General features: G+C 38.6%; 1 protein-coding gene across 2 annotated transcripts; it reads right to left on the reverse strand.

Annotated features, from left to right (window-relative positions):
* Positions 1-1,419: 1,419 nt before the first annotated feature.
* Positions 1,420-18,249, reverse strand: gpr37a (G protein-coupled receptor 37a). 2 transcript variants are annotated; one of them, XR_009810485.1, is made up of 3 exons: positions 17,463-18,249; positions 1,796-5,914; positions 1,420-1,732 (listed from the first exon to the last, which is right to left on the reverse strand). XR_009810485.1 is itself a non-coding variant. In XM_061924674.1 (2 exons), exons 1-2 carry the CDS (start codon positions 18,063-18,065, stop codon positions 5,114-5,116), a joined length of 1,404 nt encoding a protein of 467 aa, XP_061780658.1. In that variant the 5' UTR covers positions 18,066-18,249; the 3' UTR covers positions 1,420-5,113. The 2 variants fall into 2 exon arrangements, 1 of the variants encoding a protein (XP_061780658.1); XM_061924674.1 differs by having other exon boundaries at positions 1,420-5,914.
* Positions 18,250-19,554: the final 1,305 nt, after the last annotated feature.

Raw genomic sequence — 19,554 nt, forward strand, 5'->3', positions numbered from 1 at the left:
ACAACACAATAACACAACAGCAACGACAATAACACGATAACAAAACAAAAATAGCAACAACAATAACACAACAGCAACAACAATAACAAAACAATTACACAACGATGACACAATAACACAACAGCAATGACAATAACAATAGCAACAACAATAGTGACAACAATAACACAACAACAATAACACAGCAACAATAACGACACAACAACCTTACAACAATAACACAACAAAAACAACACAACAGCAACGACAATAACACAACAACAACAACATAACAGCAACAACAATAACAAAACAGCAACAACAATAACACCAACAACAACAATAACACAACAAGAACGACACAATAACATAACAATAACATAACCACAATAAAACAACAACAATGACACAACGACAACAATAACACAACAACTCAACAGTAATACAACAACACCACAAACAACACAATAATAACACAACAACACACCAACAATAACACAACAACATAACACCAACAACAACACAATAACAACAATAACACAACAGCAACAACAATAACACAACAACAATAAATAACAACAACCATAACACAATAACACAACAGCAACAACAATAACAACACAAAAACAATTTCACAATAACATAACAACAATAACACAACAATAATAATGTAACAGTAACACAATAACATAACAACAATAAATAACAACAACCATAACACAACAACACAATAACACAACAGCAACAACAATAACAACAACAAAACAATTCCACAATAACACAACAATAATAACAACGTAACAGTAACACAACAACAAGAACAACACAATAATATAACAACAATAACACAATAACATAACAATAACACAACAACGACAACAATAACACAACAAATCAACAGTAACACAACAACACCACAAACAACACACCAACAATAACACAATAACACAACAGCAACAACAATAATAAAAACAATAACAATGACACAACAGCAACAACAATAACAACACAAAAACAATACCACAATAACATACCAATAACACAACAATAATAACAACGCAACAGTAACACAATGCAACAAAACAACACCAACAACAATAACACACCAACAATAACAACAACACAATAATAACACAGCAACAGAACTGCCAGATACATCAGCACCGTTTGATCCTCACAAAGTTCGTTCATGTTCCTAATTGGACCATGACGTCATTCTCAAGGTAGAGGAGGTGGGAGGTCATGTGACTGGGGGGAAGTGTACTTGGTCACGTGACTGAAAGTGGCCATGACACTGTATTGGGGGTCATGTGACTGGCGGATGTAAAGCATGTACAAATAATGTTCTAGTGGTCTCTCTCTCTCTCTCACACACACACACACACACACACACACACACACACACACACCTGGTGTTGTTGTGAGGCATCAGCACATGAAGAAGAGGAAGTGGACCGGGGTCACGTGCGAGGACGTCCGACTGCCGGGACGCGGTCATCACTTGGCGTACACGCCCTCCATTGTGTGCCAATGAATGGGCCCGTCTAATTGCTGGGGCAGCGTTAGGGGCCGGCAGCACGCAGACAACAACCATGGCCTTCATGACGTGTAAAATGTAACATGCTTCCCTTCAATGAGTCACGTGATGTTATTAGCATGACAGAGTGCATATAAAGTAGCGTCAGTACTGTGGGCTCCTTGACGGGATGACAATGGCGCGCTGTGTCCGCCGCCGCCTGGTGGGCGGAGCCAACTGAAAGGACAACAAAAAGAGGCAGCAAGTGACTCAGCACAAAACAAAAAATACATTTCTTACCCCAGCAGACCGTCTTTAAAGACGTCCAGTTTATGCTGCACAAAGAAACACGAACTTTGCCTTTTGTTTGTCTTCGCAACATTCCAACAAACATTTTTTATTACTCAAGTGGCTAAAAAGTGTCACGTGACCAGTGGGCGGGGCTCTGCTAAAGAGTCACATGACTACAAAACATGGCGTCGTCTGCTCACTAATATCATAAAAATACTTTTTTCATGAAAACAAAATGGAGGTTCGTTTGTGTTTTTAACAGGAGGGATGTTTCTTGACACTGAATGTTTTTTAAAGTTAAACTTACAACAAAATGTGCGTTTCAGTTTGTTCAAAACTCAGTGTCTAAAAATATTCACTTCCGGTAAAGTAAGACCAAAGCAATCGATCCTGAGAAGCAGCCAATCAGCAACAAATATTTCAGCACTGAGCTTTTTTTACACTGATTTTTTTTTGTACATTTAATTTTTATACACTGAATGTTGTCTGTCTGTGTTGGTTCCTTGTCCAGGGTCTACCCCGCCTTCCGCCCCAATGCACCTGGGATAGGCTCCAGCAGGGACAAGCGGTAAAAATGGATGGATGGGCTTATTTTGCATTAACATTTTTTGCATTGCATTTTTAAACACTGAATTTCTATATACTGAATTATTTTAGACTGATTTTTTGGTTTTCACTGAATGTTTTAGTGAATTATTTTGTACTGAAATTTTATAACCCCATTTGTTTTGCACTGACCCTTTTTATGCTGGATTTTTGTACTTTAATTTTTTTTTTTTACACAATTTTTGAGCACTAAATTTTATACACTGAATTTTGAAAAAAAAAAATGTACACCTAATTTTATACTGTTAATTTTTATAGACTGATTTTTTTCGCACTGACCTTTTTACGCTGTATTTTTGTACTTAAAATTTTTTTGCACGGAATTTTCATACCCAAAAAAATTTTTAACAATTATTTTTACACTAAATTGTATACTCTGAATTTAAAACATTTTTTTACATCTAATTTTATAGTTATTTTTTAGAGACATAATTTATTTTTGCACTGACCTGTTTTACACTGGATTTTTGTACTTTCAGTTTTTTTGCACAGAATTTTCATACATTGCATTTTTTTTAACACAATTTTTTGCACTAAATTTTATACTCTGAATTTTATACAGTTAATTTTTATAGACAGAATTATTTTTGCACTGACCTTTTTTACGCTGGATCTTTATACTTACATTTTTTTGCACTGGATTTTCATAAATTACATTTCTTTTACACTATTTTTTGCACTAAATTTAGAACATTAGTTTACACCTAATTTTATACTGTTAATTTTTATAGACTGAATTTTTTTTTGCACTTAATTTTTTTATACTGAATTTTTTTTGCACTGACCTTTTTTACGCTTGATTTTTTTATACTTAGAATTTTTTTGCAGTGAATTTTCATACATCACATTTTTTTGCACTAAATCTTCATACATTACATTTTTTACCACATACTTTTGTTGCACTTATTTTATACACTGAATTTTGAACTATTTTTTTTACAACTAATTTTATTGACTGAAAATTTTACACTGAATATTTAGACACTGATTCTTTTTGTACTGAAAGTTTTACCCTGAATTTTCGTACAATGTATTTTTACACACTGAACTTTTTTTACACTGAATTATTTTGCACTGAATTTTTATACAGTAATTTTTTTTTTACACAGGATTTTTTTTGCGCCAAATTTTTATACATTGAAGGATTTTTACGCTAATTTTTAATAAAATAAATTTTTACTAACTGAATATTTTTTACGCTGAATTGTTTTTTTTTTACTAAATTATGTTAGCTTAGCATTTTTATACGCTGAATTTCTTTGCCCAGAAGTTTTATACTAATATTTTTTTTGTACACTCAATGTTTTATCCAAATTTTTATACGGTGAATTTTTTTGCACTGGATTTTCATAAACAATTATTTTGCACTAAATGTCAAAAGACTGTATTTCGACCGTTATTTTTGAACAGAAATGTTGCCCACAAATGAGTATTGAATGAAATTGTCAGCATAAGTTGATGTAAAAAATAAAAACACAAATTAACCTCCATAAAAAAAGTAAAAACATAGAGAATAAAATTTAAAAAAAATCTATCGACCAATAATATTAGAACGTGACTACTTCAAAGAGCCGTGTAAAAATACTGGACTCATCAAAAACCAGTCGACATTCTCTGGTCCAGGCCATAGGGGGCGCCACCCAGGTCACCATGGTAGGGTCCTTGTTCAGTCACATGACAGGAAGTGGTGGTCAAGTGAGCGTAAGGACGTCCTGAAAAGTCAAAACCTTTGACGTCCCCGCTTGTCTTGTCCCGTCCAGTCGCCATAGTTACGGCTCCCGTCCGGTCGCCATAGTTACAGCTCTACGTCAGCGTCTTGTAGTTTACGTTAAACCAGGGGTGTCCAAAGTGCGGCACAATCGTTAGCATTTTAATATTAGCATGCTAGCTTTTTTTTATAGGTATGAACTTTATCGTCAAATACTTTTGTTTCTTGACCTTTTTGCATGCTAATGTTAGTATGCTAGCCTTTTATAGCTAATTTAGTAGGTTCAGTAAACACCTCAGTGATCATTTGATGCATGCTAGCATTTGTATTTTGTATGTATTTTGGTACTTGACGCATGTTATAGTTAGCATTTTAGCATGCTGGCATTAGCGGGTTAGATATTTTTTGGAGCAATTTATCAGAAATACACCTTAGTTTCATGTATTTTGTTACTTGACGAATGATACTTATTAGCATGCTAACATTAGCATGCTAGCTCTTTTAAAAAACATTTTTTAGATAATTTTGCAGGTATACACCTCAATCATATTTTGGTACTTGATGCAATAGCGTGATAGCATTTTAAATTAATTTTTCAGGTACAAAGTGATATACATGTAACAGTTATCCATTTAAAAAATATAGCATGTTAAAATGCTGCTCGCCGGCTCCTCATCACCACTTCAAGATGGTGGCCCAATTTCTCGCGTCACAGCAGCCAATGCTGCGTCTACTTATAAGATGTCAATGGTGCTAACTGTTAGCATTTAATTTGGGCTTTGACTTGTCAGTATTCACAGGAAATTCCTACCTAAATTGCGTTTTCTGGTTCTTTGAAACAAATGTTTGTTTTTGATGGTAAAAACTACAAAAATGGCCGGCACATCCTTTGCCTTGTCAGTATGTGGCCCTCGGTGGAAAAGGTTTGGGCACCCCTGCTTTAAAAAGAAGTCAGAATGTTCTAGCGTGAAGTGACGAGCTACGGTAGCAAAAAAAAAAAAGGTCCCGCCTCCTCAGCAGGTGATGGACGCCTCCCCGGCGGTGGTGGCGGCGGCGGCGTCACAGGCGGACAGCTCCAGCTGGTCGTGGGTGGGGTCGGCGTCCGTAGACGCCTCGCGCTCGCACTCGACGAAGCAGCAGCAGCAGCAGTCGAGGAAGGCGCGGCCGAAGGGGCGGCACAGGCAGAAGATCAAAAGCGGCGCGGCGGCTGACTTGCAGAAGAGAAGAAGCTGACTCAGCAGTTGCAGGACGTCCAGGGTGCCGCGGGGCACGCCGGCCGCCATGTAGGCGCCCACGATGTTGCACACGTTCTCCGGGATGGTGCAGAAGCCGTAGAGGATGGCCAGCGCCACCACCGTGCAGTTCATCTGGCTCTCCAGGCGGATCTGCTTCTTGGTGCCGCGCCCGCACTCCCGCTCGGCGCCGCGGATTTTGTGGGCGGTGGCCAGCGAGCTGCAGATGGTGAAGAGCGTGGGCAGGCAGAAGTAGCAGCCGAAGAACCACCAGAGACGGGCGCCGGCGTACGTCAGGCCCAGCACGTACAGCGTGTCCGGCAGACGCGTGGACACGCGCACCACGCAGCGCTCCAGCGGTGCCGCAGACTGCGCCGGCTCCTCCGCCTCCGTCTCCAGCTGGCGGATCAGCAGCTCGGGCAGCGCCAACAGCATGGCGCCCACCCAGATGACGGCCAGCTTGGCGGCGGTGGACGCCCAGTTGTCCGTCATCTCGTAGTACGTGCGCACGTTGGTGGCGGCGCGGAAGCGGTCGATGCACAGGGCGCACAGCGTGAAGGTCGTGACCCCGAGGGACGCCACCTGTCGAGACGCGTCAAGAGAAAAGTCAGAAGCAGAAAGGAAACGAGTGCCGCCAAAAGTAAAAAGGTACAAACAGGAAAGATGCATTCTGCCAAAATAAAAGACTATAACTTTTTATTCATTTTCACATAACATAAGAAGCAGGAAGGACAGACATCCTTCCAAAATAAAAGACACGTTTTTTTGTCACTCATTTTCAAACAACGTAATTAAGAAGCAGGAGAAACATGGTTTCTGCCAAAATAAAAGCGGTAGAAAATGGATGGATGGATGTTTTAAGGATGGAAGAAGCAGGAAGGACTGATGTCCTACCAAATTAAAAGATTTTAGTTTTTTCAGTCATTTTTCAACGACGTAAGAAAGAGAAAAAAAATAGTTCTGCCAAAATAAAAGACTAGTTTTTTACACTCATATTTTTTAAACGACGTACGAAGCAGGAAGGACAGACATCCTGCCAAAATAAATTACTTTAGTTTTTTCACTCACTTTTAAAAGACCCCAAAAAACAGGAAAGACGTAGTTTCTGCCAAAATAAAAGACTTGCGTTTTTTCACTCACTTTTAAAAGACCCAAAAAAACAGGAAAGACATAGTTTTTGCCAAAATAAGACTTGCGTTTTTTCACTCACTTTTAAAAGACCCCAAAAAACAGGAAAGACATAGTTTCTGCCAAAATAAAAGACTTCTGTTTTTTCACTCACTTTTAAAAGACCCCCCCAAAAAAACCAGGAAAGACATATTTTCTGCCAAAATAAAAGACTTCCGTTTTTTCACTCACTTTTAAAAGACCCCAAAAAACAGGAAAGACATAGTTTCTGCCAAAATAAAAGACTTCCGTTTTTTCACTCACTTTTAAAAGACCCCCAAAAAACAGGAAAGACATAGTTTCTGCCAAAATAAAAGACTTCCGTTTTTGTCACTCATTATTTTCAAACAACGTAAAAAGCAGGAAAAACAGAAGTCCTGCCAAAATAAAAGACCATTTTTTTCACTCATTATTCCTAAATGACATAAGAAGAAGGAAGAACAGAAGTCCTGCCAAAATAAAAGACTTTAGCTTTTGTAACAAATGATTTTCAAACGACGTAAGAAGCGACATGGTTGGATGGATGGGTAAGAAGCAGGAAGGACAGACGTCCTGCCAAAATAAAAGACTCTCGCTTTTGTCAGTCATTATTTTTAAACGACATAAGAAGCAGAAAGGACAGAAGTCCTACCAAAATAAAAGTCTCTCGCTTTTGTCACTCATTATTTTAAAAACGACGTAAGAAGCAGGAAAAACACAAGTCCTGCCAAAATAAAAGACAATTTTTTTCACTCATTATTTTTAAACGACATAAGAAGCTGGAAGGACAGAAGTCCTGCCAAAATAAAAGACTCTCGCTTTTGTCACTCATTATTTTTAGACGACATAAGAAGCAGGAAAAACAGAAGCCCTGCCAAAATAAAAGACTGTCGCTTTTGTCACTCATTATTTGTAAACGACATAAGAAGCAGAAAAGACAAAAGTCCTGCCAAAAAAATAAAATAAAAATGTTCACTCATTATTTCTAAACAACATAAGAAGGACAGAAGTCCTGCCAAAATAAGACATGTTTTTTCCTCTAATTATTTTCAAACGACATAAGAAGCAAGGACAGAAGTCCTGCCAAAATAAAAGACTCTAGCTTTTGTCACAAATTATTTTTAAATGACGTAAGAAGCAGGTAGGACAGAAGTCCTGTCAAAAAAAAAAAAAAAAAAATGTTCACTCATTATTTTTAATCAACATAAGAAGAAGGACAGAAGTCCTGCCAAAATAAAATAATCTAGCTTTTGTCACTTAATATTTTTAAACGACATAAGAAGCAGAAAGGACAGAAGTCCTGTCAAAATAAGACGATTTTTTTCTCTTATTATTTTTAAGCGACATAAGAAGCGGGAAGGACAGAAGTCCTGCCAAAATAAAAGACTAGCTTTTGTCAGAAATTATTTTTAAACGACTTAAGAAGCAGGAAGGACAGGAGTCCTGCCAAAATAAAATAAAACAAATTTTCACTCATTATTTTTAAACAACATAAGAAGAAGGGCAGAAGTCCTGCCAAAATAAAAGACTCTAGCTTTTGTCACTTAATATTTTTAAACGACATAAGAAGCAGAAAGGACAGAAGTCCTGTCAAAATAAGACTATTTTTTTCTCTTATTATTTTTAAGCGACATAAGAAGCAGGAAGGACAGAAGTCCTGCCAAAATAAAAGACTAGCTTTTGTCACAAATTATTTTTAAACGACATAAGAAGCAGGAAGGACAGGAGTCCTGCCAAAATAACATTTAAAAAAATGTCACTCGTTATTTTTAAACAACACAAGAAGAAGGACAGAAGTCCTGCCAAAATAAAAGACTCTAGCTTTTGTCACTTAATATTTTTAAACGACATAAGAAGCAGAAAGGACAGAAGTCCTGTCAAAATAGGACGATTTTTTTTCTCTTATTATTTGTAAGCAGGAAGGACAGAAGTCCTGCCAAAATAAAAGACTCTAGCTTTTGTCACAAATTATTTCGAAACGACGTAAGAAGCAGGAAGGACAGGAGTCTTGCCAAAATAAAAAAAAATAAAAATGCACTCATTATTTTTAAACAACATAAGAAGGACATAAGTCCTGCCAAAATAAAAGACTCTAGCTTTTGTCACTTAATATATTTAAACGACATAAGAAGCAGAAAGGACAGAAGTCCTGTCAAAATAAGACAATTTTTTTTCTCTTATTATTTTTAAGCAGGAAGGACCAAAGTCCTGCCAAAATAAAAGACTGTAGCTTTTGTCACAAATTATTTTTAAACGACGTAAGAAGCAGGAAGGACAGGAGTCCTGCCAAAATCAAATTAAAAAACAATTCACTCATTATTTCTAAACAACATAAGGACAGACGTCCTGCAAAAATAAAAGACTCTAGCTTTTGTCACTTAATATTTTTAAACGACATAAGAAGCAGAAAGGACAGAAGTCCCGTCAAAATAAGACTATTTTTTTCTCTTATTATTTTTAAGCGACATAAGAAGCAGGAAGGACAGAAGTCCTGCCAAAATAAAAGACTAGCTTTTGTCACAAATTATTTTTAAACGACATAAGAAGCAGGAAGGACAGGAGTCCTGCTAAAATAAAAGACTCTAGCTTTTGTCACAAATTATTTCGAAACGACGTAAGAAGCAGGAAGGACAGGAGTCTTGCCAAAATAAAATTTAAAAAAAATGCACTCATTATTTTTAAACAACATAAGAAGGACATAAGTCCTGCCAAAATAAAAGACTCTAGCTTTTGTCACTTAATATATTTAAACGACATAAGAAGCAGAAAGGACAGAAGTCCTGTCAAAATAAGACGATTTTTTCTCTCTCATTATTTTTAAGCAGGAAGGACCGAAGTCCTGCCAAAATAAAAGACTGTAGCTTTTGTCACAAATTATTTTTAAACGACGTAAGAAGCAGGAAGGACAGGAGTCCTGCCAAAATAAAATTAAAAAACAATTCACTCATTATTTCTAAACAACATAAGGACAGACATCCTGCAAAAATAAAAGACTCTAGCTTTTGTCACTTAATATTTTTAAACGACATAAGAAGCAGAAAGGACAGAAGTCCCGTCAAAATAAGACTATTTTTTTCTCTTATTATTTTTAAGCGACATAAGAAGCAGGAAGGACAGAAGTCCTGCCAAAATAAAAGACTAGCTTTTGTCACAAATTATTTTTAAACGACATAAGAAGCAGGAAGGACAGGAGTCCTGCCAAAATAAAAATTAAAAAAATGTCACTCGTTATTTTTAAACAACATAAGAAGAAGGACAGAAGTCCTGCCAAAATAAAAGACTCTAGCTTTTGTCACTCAATATATTTAAACGACATAAGAAGCAGAAAGGACAGAAGTCCTGTCAAAATAGGACGATTTTTTTTCTCTTATTATTTGTAAGCAGGAAGGACAGAAGTCCTGCCAAAATAAAAGACTCTAGCTTTTGTCACAAATTATTTCGAAACGACGTAAGAAGCAGGAAGGACAGGAGTCTTGCCAAAATAAAATAATAAAAAAATGCACTCATTATTTTTAAACAACATAAGAAGGACAGAAGTCCTGCCAAAATAAAAGACTCTAGCTTTTGTCACAAATTATTTCGAAACGACGTAAGAAGCAGGAAGGACAGGAGTCTTGCCAAAATAAAATAATAAAAAAATGCACTCATTATTTTTAAACAACATAAGAAGGACAGAAGTCCTGTCAAAATAAGACTATTTTTTTCTCTTATTATTTTTAAGCGACATAAGAAGCAGGAAGGACAGAAGTCCTGCCAAAATAAAAGACTAGCTTTTGTCACAAATTATTTTTAAACGACATAAGAAGCAGGAAGGACAGGAGTCCTGCCAAAATAACATTTAAAAAAATGTCACTCGTTATTTTTAAACAACACAAGAAGAAGGACAGAAGTCCTGCCAAAATAAAAGACTCTAGCTTTTGTCACTTAATATTTTTAAACGACATAAGAAGCAGAAAGGACAGAAGTCCTGTCAAAATAGGACGATTTTTTTTCTCTTATTATTTGTAAGCAGGAAGGACAGAAGTCCTGCCAAAATAAAAGACTCTAGCTTTTGTCACAAATTATTTCGAAACGACGTAAGAAGCAGGAAGGACAGGAGTCTTGCCAAAATAAAAAAAAATAAAAATGCACTCATTATTTTTAAACAACATAAGAAGGACATAAGTCCTGCCAAAATAAAAGACTCTAGCTTTTGTCACTTAATATATTTAAACGACATAAGAAGCAGAAAGGACAGAAGTCCTGTCAAAATAAGACAATTTTTTTTCTCTTATTATTTTTAAGCAGGAAGGACCAAAGTCCTGCCAAAATAAAAGACTGTAGCTTTTGTCACAAATTATTTTTAAACGACGTAAGAAGCAGGAAGGACAGGAGTCCTGCCAAAATCAAATTAAAAAACAATTCACTCATTATTTCTAAACAACATAAGGACAGACGTCCTGCAAAAATAAAAGACTCTAGCTTTTGTCACTTAATATTTTTAAACGACATAAGAAGCAGAAAGGACAGAAGTCCCGTCAAAATAAGACTATTTTTTTCTCTTATTATTTTTAAGCGACATAAGAAGCAGGAAGGACAGAAGTCCTGCCAAAATAAAAGACTAGCTTTTGTCACAAATTATTTTTAAACGACATAAGAAGCAGGAAGGACAGGAGTCCTGCTAAAATAAAAGACTCTAGCTTTTGTCACAAATTATTTCGAAACGACGTAAGAAGCAGGAAGGACAGGAGTCTTGCCAAAATAAAATTTAAAAAAAATGCACTCATTATTTTTAAACAACATAAGAAGGACATAAGTCCTGCCAAAATAAAAGACTCTAGCTTTTGTCACTTAATATATTTAAACGACATAAGAAGCAGAAAGGACAGAAGTCCTGTCAAAATAAGACGATTTTTTTTCTCTCATTATTTTTAAGCAGGAAGGACCGAAGTCCTGCCAAAATAAAAGACTGTAGCTTTTGTCACAAATTATTTTTAAACGACGTAAGAAGCAGGAAGGACAGGAGTCCTGCCAAAATAAAATTAAAAAACAATTCACTCATTATTTCTAAACAACATAAGGACAGACATCCTGCAAAAATAAAAGACTCTGGCTTTTGTCACTTAATATTTTTAAACGACATAAGAAGCAGAAAGGACAGAAGTCCCGTCAAAATAAGACTATTTTTTTCTCTTATTATTTTTAAGCGACATAAGAAGCAGGAAGGACAGAAGTCCTGCCAAAATAAAAGACTAGCTTTTGTCACAAATTATTTTTAAACGACATAAGAAGCAGGAAGGACAGGAGTCCTGCCAAAATAAAAATTAAAAAAATGTCACTCGTTATTTTTAAACAACATAAGAAGAAGGACAGAAGTCCTGCCAAAATAAAAGACTCTAGCTTTTGTCACTCAATATTTTTAAACGACATAAGAAGCAGAAAGGACAGAAGTCCTGTCAAAATAGGACGATTTTTTTTCTCTTATTATTTGTAAGCAGGAAGGACAGAAGTCCTGCCAAAATAAAAGACTCTAGCTTTTGTCACAAATTATTTCGAAACGACGTAAGAAGCAGGAAGGACAGGAGTCTTGCCAAAATAAAATAATAAAAAAATGCACTCATTATTTTTAAACAACATAAGAAGGACAGAAGTCCTGCCAAAATAAAAGACTCTAGCTTTTGTCACTTAATATTTTTAAACGACATAAGAAGCAGAAAGCACAGAAGTCCTGTCAAAATAGGACGATTTTTTTTCTTTTATTATTTGTAAGCAGGAAGGACAGAAGTCCTGCCAAAATAAAAGACTCTAGCTTTTGTCACAAATTATTTCTAAACGACGTAAGAAGCAGGAAGGACAGGAGTCTTGCCAAAATAAAATTTAAAAAAAATTAACTCATTATTTTTAAACAACATAAGAAGGACATAAGTCCTGCCAAAATAAAAGTCTCTAGCTTTTGTCACTTAATATATTTAAACGACATAAGAAGCAGAAAGGACAGAAGTCCTGTCAAAATAAGACGATTTTTTTTCTCTCATTATTTTTAAGCAGGAATGACCGAAGTCCTGCCAAAATAAAAGACCGTAGCTTTTGTCACAAATTATTTTTAAACGACGTAAGAAGCAGGAAGGACAGGAGTCCTGCCAAAATAAAATTAAAAAACAATTCACTCATTATGTCTAAAGAACATAAGGACAGCCGTCCTGCAAAAATAAAAGACTCTAGCTTTTGTCACATAATATTTTTAAACGACATAAGAAGCAGAAAGGACAGAAGTCCTGTCAAAATAAGACGATTTTTTTCTCTTATTATTTTTGAGAGACATAAGAAGCAGGAAGGACAGAAGTCCTGCCAAAATAAAAGACTGTAGCATTTGTCACAAATTATTTTTAAACGCCGTAAGAAGCAGGAAGGACAGGAGTCCTGCTAAAATAAAAGACTCTAGCTTTTGTTAAAAATTATTTTGTTTTTTTCCCCACTTATTTTTAAACGACGTAAGAAACAGGAAAACAAATCGTTCTGCCAAAATAAAAGACCATTTTTTTCAGTCATATTTTTTAAACGACGTACGAAGCAGGAAGGACAGGTGTCCTGCCAAAATAAAATACTTTAGCTTTTGTCACTCATTATTTTTCAAATGACGATAGAAGGAGGAAGGACAGAAGTCCTGCCAAAATAAAAGACTCGTTTTTTTCACTCATAATTTTCAACGTAAGAAGCAGGAAGGACAGAAGTCCTGCCAAAATAAAAGACCATATGTCACATATGAATATGAAAGAAGACTTTTTAAAAACAAACATTCTTGTGTGTTTTGTGGGCCAAACATAAAAATAATCCAATATGTTACATGTGTACTTCATGTTAAAGTGTATTTCCTTTAAGTATGCAAATGAAGGAAACAGAGTGGTGTAAAACTGCCTGAGGACGTTAGAAGATTAAAGTGTAAGTATTAGTTGTTTAATAAAGGCTCAGGGGGGTCTAAGTCCTCTAAAGTCCACTTTAATCCTGATCTGTGCTGTGATTGGTCAGCAGCGTGTCACATGGCATCAAGTCATGTTGATCACATTGGACAACATTAAAGCTCATTTAAAGCACAAACACGTCTGGCTCCGCCCACTTTACCCTCAACCCTGCTTTGATCAGATTGTACTTTTGACCGTCTACTCTATCAACTAGCGATTAGCACGCTAGCTATTTCTACTTTATTATTTGAATATCTAAATATTGCACAAGAACAGCTTTATGAGCAGTTTAATTTAAAACACAATTAATATATTCAGGCTAGCATCTAAGACGGTTAGCAATTAGCAACGCTAGTTTACAGCTAGCGATTAGCGGTGCCTTAATATTGCAAAACAAGGTTACTACCTTCATGAGCAGTTTAATTTAAAACACAATAATTATATTATTGTGTTCATGTTTGCACTTAGGATGGTTAGCAATTAGTGAAGCTAAACTAGCGGCGCTAGTTTCCAGCTAGCGCCGCTAATCGCTAGCTGACAGTTAGCAATCAGCCAGATAGCTGCCAGCTAGCTCTTCACCACACTATACTGTATTATATGAGTAGCCTAGTATTGCACAATAACATCTTTATGAGCAGCTTCATTTAAAACAATAATTATATTGTTAGCATTTGAGATTGTTAGCAATTAGCAGCGCTAGTTTCCAGCAAGCGATTAGCGGTGCCTTAATATACAATAATGAGGTATCTTAATGAGCAGTTTAATTTAAAAGACAATAATTACGTCATTATATTCATGTTAGCATTTCAGATGGTTAGCAATTAGAGGCGCTACTTTCCAGCTAGCGCTTAGCGGCACAAGTTTCTAGACGGTGATAAGCGGCGTTAGTTTCCAGCTAGCAATTATCGGCACTAGTTTCTGGCGAGTGATTAGCGGTGCTAGTTCCCAGCGAGTGATTAATAGTGTTAGCAATTAGCAGTGCTAGCTGGCAGCTAGCGGCTAGCACAGCAGCTGCCGGCTTGGATACTGTATTATTTGAATATCTTAGTATTGCACGATAACAGGGTACTTTTATGATCGGTTTTATTTAATCACGATAACATTTTATGTTAGCATTTAAGATGGTTAGCAACTAGTGGCGCTAGATGTCAGCTAGCAATTAGCGGTGTCTTAGTATTGCACAACAAGAAGTTACCATCACAATTGTTATATTTTAATATTCATGTTAGCATTTAAGTTATAGCTAGATATTAGCATTATAGTTTCAACTTAGTTTAATTAATCATTAATTAATACATTTTACACAACTATACAATATTCATGTTAGCATTTGAAATGGTTATCAATTAGCGGCGCTAGTGTCCAGCTAAAATTCCAGCGAGCGATTACTGGTGTTATGGTTTCCAGCTAGCGATTAGCGGCACATATTCCAGCTAGCGATATGTGGTGTTAGCAATTAGCAGTACCAGCTGGCAGCTGGCGATTAGCACGCCAGTTGCGGGCGTGCTTTTCGCGGCACTATTCTGTATTATTGGAATACCTTAGTCTTGCACAATAACAAGGTAGTTTAGTTATGAGCAGTTTAATTTAATCCCGATTTCATGTTAGCATTTAAGATGGTTAGCAATTAGTAGCGCTAGTTTCCAGCTAACAATTAGGGGCACTAATTCCAGCTAGTGATTAGTGGTGCTATGGTTTCCAGCTAGTGATTAGTGGTGCTGTGGTTTCCAGCTATCGATTAGCGGCACACATTCCAGCTAGTGATTAAAACCGTAAGCAATAAGCAGTGCTAGCTGGCAGCTCGCGATTAGCACGCCAGTTGCCGGCGTGCTTTTTGCGGCACTGTTCTGTATTATTGGAATATCTTGGTTTTGCACAATAACAAGGTACTTTAGTTATATGAGCAGTTTAATTGAATCCCAATTTTATGTTAGCATTTAAGATGGTTAGCAATTAGTAGCGCTAGTTTCCAGCTAACGATTAGGGGCACAAATTCCAGCTAGTGATTAGTGGTGCTATGGTTTCTACCTAGTGATTAGTGGTGCTATGGTTTCCAGCTATCGATTAGCGGCACAAATTCCAGCTAGCGATTAATGGCGTAAGCAGCTGGCAGCCAGCGATTAGCACGCCAGTTGCCGGCCCACTATTCTGTATTATTGGAATAGCTTAGTCTTGCTCAATAACAAGGTACCTACACGAGCAGTTTAATTTAATCCCAAATTCATGGTAGCATTTAAAATGGTTAGCAACTAGTAGCGCTAGTTTCCAGCTAACGATTAGGGGCACGAATTCCAGCTAGTGATTAGTGGTGCTATGGTTTCCAGCTAGTGATTAGTGGTGCTATGGTTTCCAGCTATCGATTAGCGGCACACATTCCAGCTAGTGATTAAAACCGTAAGCAATAAGCAGTGCTAGCTGGCAGCTAGCGATTAGCACGCCAGTTGCCGGCGTGATTTTTGCGGCACTATTCTGTATTATTGGAATATCTTGGTTTTGCACAATAACAAGGTACTTTAGTTATATGAGCAGTTTAATTTAATCCCAATTTCATGTTAGCATTTAAGAAGGTTAACAATTAGTAGCGCTAGTTTCCAGCTAACGATTAGGGGCACTAATTCCAGCTAGTGATTAATGGTGCTATGGTTTCCAGCTAGTGATTAGTGGTGCTATGGTTTCCAGCTAGTGATTAGTGGTGCTATGGTTTCCAGCTGTCGATTAGCGAGCCAAATTCCAGCTAGTGATTAATGGCGTAAGCAATTAGCAGTGCTAGCCTGCAGCTAGCGATTAGCACGCCAGTTGCCGGCGTGCTTTTCGCGGCACTATTCTGTATTATTGGAATATCTTAGTCTTGCTCAATAACAAGGTTCCTACATGAACAATTTAATTTAATCACAATTACATTTAATGATAGCATTTAAGATAATTAGCAACTAGTAGCGCTAGTTTCCAGCTAACGATTAGGGGCACAAATTCCAGCTAGTGATTAGTGGTGCTATGGTTTCTAGCTAGTGATTAGTGGTGCTATGGTTTCCAGCTATCGATTAGCGGCCCAAATTCCAGCTAGTGATTAAAACCGTAAGCAATTAGCAGTGCTGGCTGGCAGCTAGCGATTAGCACGCCAGTTGCCGGCGTGCTTTCCGCAGCACTCTTCTGTATTATTGGAATATCTTAGTCTTGCACAATAACAAGGTACCTTAGTTATGAGCAGTTTAATTTAATCCCGATTTCATGTTAGCATTTAAAATGGTTAGCAATTAGTAGCGCTAGTTTCCAGCTAACGATTAGGGGCACGAATTCCAGCTTGTGATTAGTGGTGCTATGGTTTCTAGCTAGTGATTAGTGGTGCTATGGTTTCCAGCTATCGATTAGCGGCCCAAATTCCAGCTAGTGATTAAAACCGTAAGCAATTAGCAGTGCTGGCTGGCAGCTAGCGATTAGCACGCCAGTTGCTTTTCGCGACACTATTCTGTACTATTGGAATATCTTAGTCTTGCAAAACAACAAGGTACCTACATGAGCAGTTTAATTTAATACCAATTTCATTTAATGTTAGCATTTAAGATGGTTAGCAACTAGTAGCGCTAGTTTCCGGCTAACGATTAGGGGCACGAATTCCAGCTAGTGATTAGTGGTGCTATGGTTTCCAGCTAGTGATTCGTGGTGCTATAGTTTCCAGCTATCGATTAGCGGCCCAAATTTCAGCTAGTGATTACTGGCGTAAGCAATTAGCAGTGCTAGCCGGCAGCTAGCGATTAGCACACCAGTTGCCGGCGTGCTTTCGCTGCACTATTCTGTATTGTTGAAATATCTTAGTTATGAGCAGTTTAATTTAATCCCGATTTCATGTTAGCATTTAAGAAGGTTAGCAACTTGTGGCGCTAGTTTTCAGCTAGCGATTAGCTGTTTCTTAGTATTGCACAACAAGAAGTTACCTTAATAAGTAGTTTAATTTAAAACACAACTATTATATTTTAATATTTATGTCAGCATTTAAGATAGCTGTTAGCATTGAAGCTGCTATTTGAGGTGTGAGAGTTGGCTCCTACCTCCAGGTAGGGGATGACCTTGCAGGACAAGTCCCCCAGCAGCCAGTCTTTGCTGAGGCCGTGGAAGACGACCAGAGGCAGGCAGAAGAAGAGGACCATGAAGTCCCAGAGCGCCATGTTGGCCAGCAGGGAGTGCGAGATGTTCCTCATGGAGTAGTTGTGACACACCATGCACATCAGCGACATGTTGCCCAGGACGCCCGCGCAGAAGATCACCACGGCGGACACCAGCAGCGCGTAGGCTCCGTACGCCTCGGCGCTCAGCGGGTAGAAAGGGTTCCTCACCGGCCGGAGTCTGCTGCGAGGCGTCCCCGGGACGAAGGGCGGCTCGTCGGTGAAGCCGGGCGGCGCGTAGTCCTCGTCGTACTCGCTGGCGTTCACGTCTTGTTCCTGCGACATGACCGAGAACGGGAGGTGAAGTCTCGGATGCCGACGCGCGCTTTTACGCACCAAACTCGGCGCGTCCGGCGGCAGCGCCCGGGAAGTCGCGGCGCTTTTCCCCGCTGCGAACGCGTGCCATCTCGGGTCCTTCTCGTCTACGTCCGGCGCGGCGGCGGCGGCGCAGATCCACACGCAAGCCAGCCGGGCAAGGAGCGGAACCATGGTAGCGCTACAGCGAGGGATCCATGTCTGCTGGAAACATCACCGAGCCCGCAGTGTCCTCCGGCCTGAAAACATCCTTCTGGCGGGCGGGTTGACAGCAGCCCGACTGTGGAGCGCACAGGTCGGCTCGGAGGAGAGAGAGACGACCCCTGGTGGGAGGCTGGAAGGGGGCACCGCGGGGTTGTCAGGGAGGGGGAGGGGTGGCATCAGGCCCGGCCCTAATCAATCTGGCGCCCTAGGCAAGATTTTAGGTGGCGGCGCCCCCCCCCCCACATCGGCAGTGAAGTGTATATACTCACAAGAACCCGAATAGCTTTGTCTTTGACCTTTTTTTTTTTACTTACAACTATACCTAATATATAAAGGGGTGGAAAAGTGACTATTACCTGCAGGGAAAACATTAGCTAACCAGAAGGCAATAATGTAAACAAAAAACACCTGCTTAAAAGATCTAATACAAATGTCCCTGAGGAATGTAAGGTGGGAGTACTGTAATTACCTAACGTTACATTATTATTTTCCATAACAATTTAGCCCCCTCCACAATATTAACCCGACGTTAAAACAGAACTGGCTTCACGGTGGCAGAGGGGTTAGTGCATCTGCCTCACAATACGAAGGTCCTGAGTAGTCTTGGGTTCAATCCCAGGCTCGGGATCTTTCTGTGTGGAGTTTGCATGTTCTCCCCGTGACTGCGTGGGTTCCCTCCGGGTACTCCGGCTTCCTCCCACCTCCAAAGACATGCACCTGGGGATAAGTTGATTGGCAACACTAAATTGGCCCTAGTGTGTGAATGTGAGTGTGAATGTTGTCTGTCTATCTGTGTTGGCCCTGCGATGAGGTGGCGACTTGTCCAGGGTGTACCCCGCCTTCCGCCCGATTGTAGCTGAGATAGGCTCCAGCGCCCCCCGCGACCCCAAAGGGAATAAGCGGTAGAAAATGGATGGATGGATAAAACAGAACTAGCTATTTATTGATTAGCAATTGCCGAGTCATGTAACATTAGCTTAATGCTAAAAAGTCAGGTTACTATCACATTCTGTAACAGACAAATAATTGCATGTAGGCTAACGTTACCTACCTGCTAACTCTGTCTTTTCTCGTTTCTCCTCTTCTTCTTTTCTCTTTTTTCTTCCCTGGGCACCTGACAGTTTTGGCCGTTTTGACATCTTGTGTTGATTTTTTGATGTGGTGACGTCCAAAAAGAGTCATGATACGGGAAGGGAGGGGGCGCACCGTGCGGGGGGAGGAGGGGGGGCGTAATGTTGTAACAAATAATATTTCTATTAAATAGGCTGTACTTTGCATTTTAATTAACGTGAGATTATTTTTTGTATTTAGAAATAATAGTAACAACTTTTTTTTTTCTCTCCAACATTTGTGGCACTGGCATGGCGCCCCCTGATGGACGGCCACCTTAGCATTTGCCTATACGGCCTATGCCACGGGCCGGCCCTGGGTGGCATACATTAATACAGGGGTGTCCAAA

This window comes from Nerophis lumbriciformis, linkage group LG29, assembly GCF_033978685.3.
Source record: "Nerophis lumbriciformis linkage group LG29, RoL_Nlum_v2.1, whole genome shotgun sequence".
In the NCBI taxonomy this organism is placed as follows: Eukaryota; Metazoa; Chordata; class Actinopteri; order Syngnathiformes; family Syngnathidae; genus Nerophis; species Nerophis lumbriciformis.

What these genes read in the sequence shown, in the direction of transcription:
- gpr37a (XM_061924674.1), bottom strand. Translation starts at nt 18,065, where the DNA reads ATGGTTCCGCTCCTTGCCCGGCTGGCTTGCGTGTGGATCTGCGCCGCC. An exon ending in AGGTCATCCCCTACCTGGAG is followed by an intron (nt 5,915 to 17,462) that starts GTAGGAGCCAAC and finishes GCGTCTCGACAG; the next exon opens with GTGGCGTCCCTCGGGGTCAC.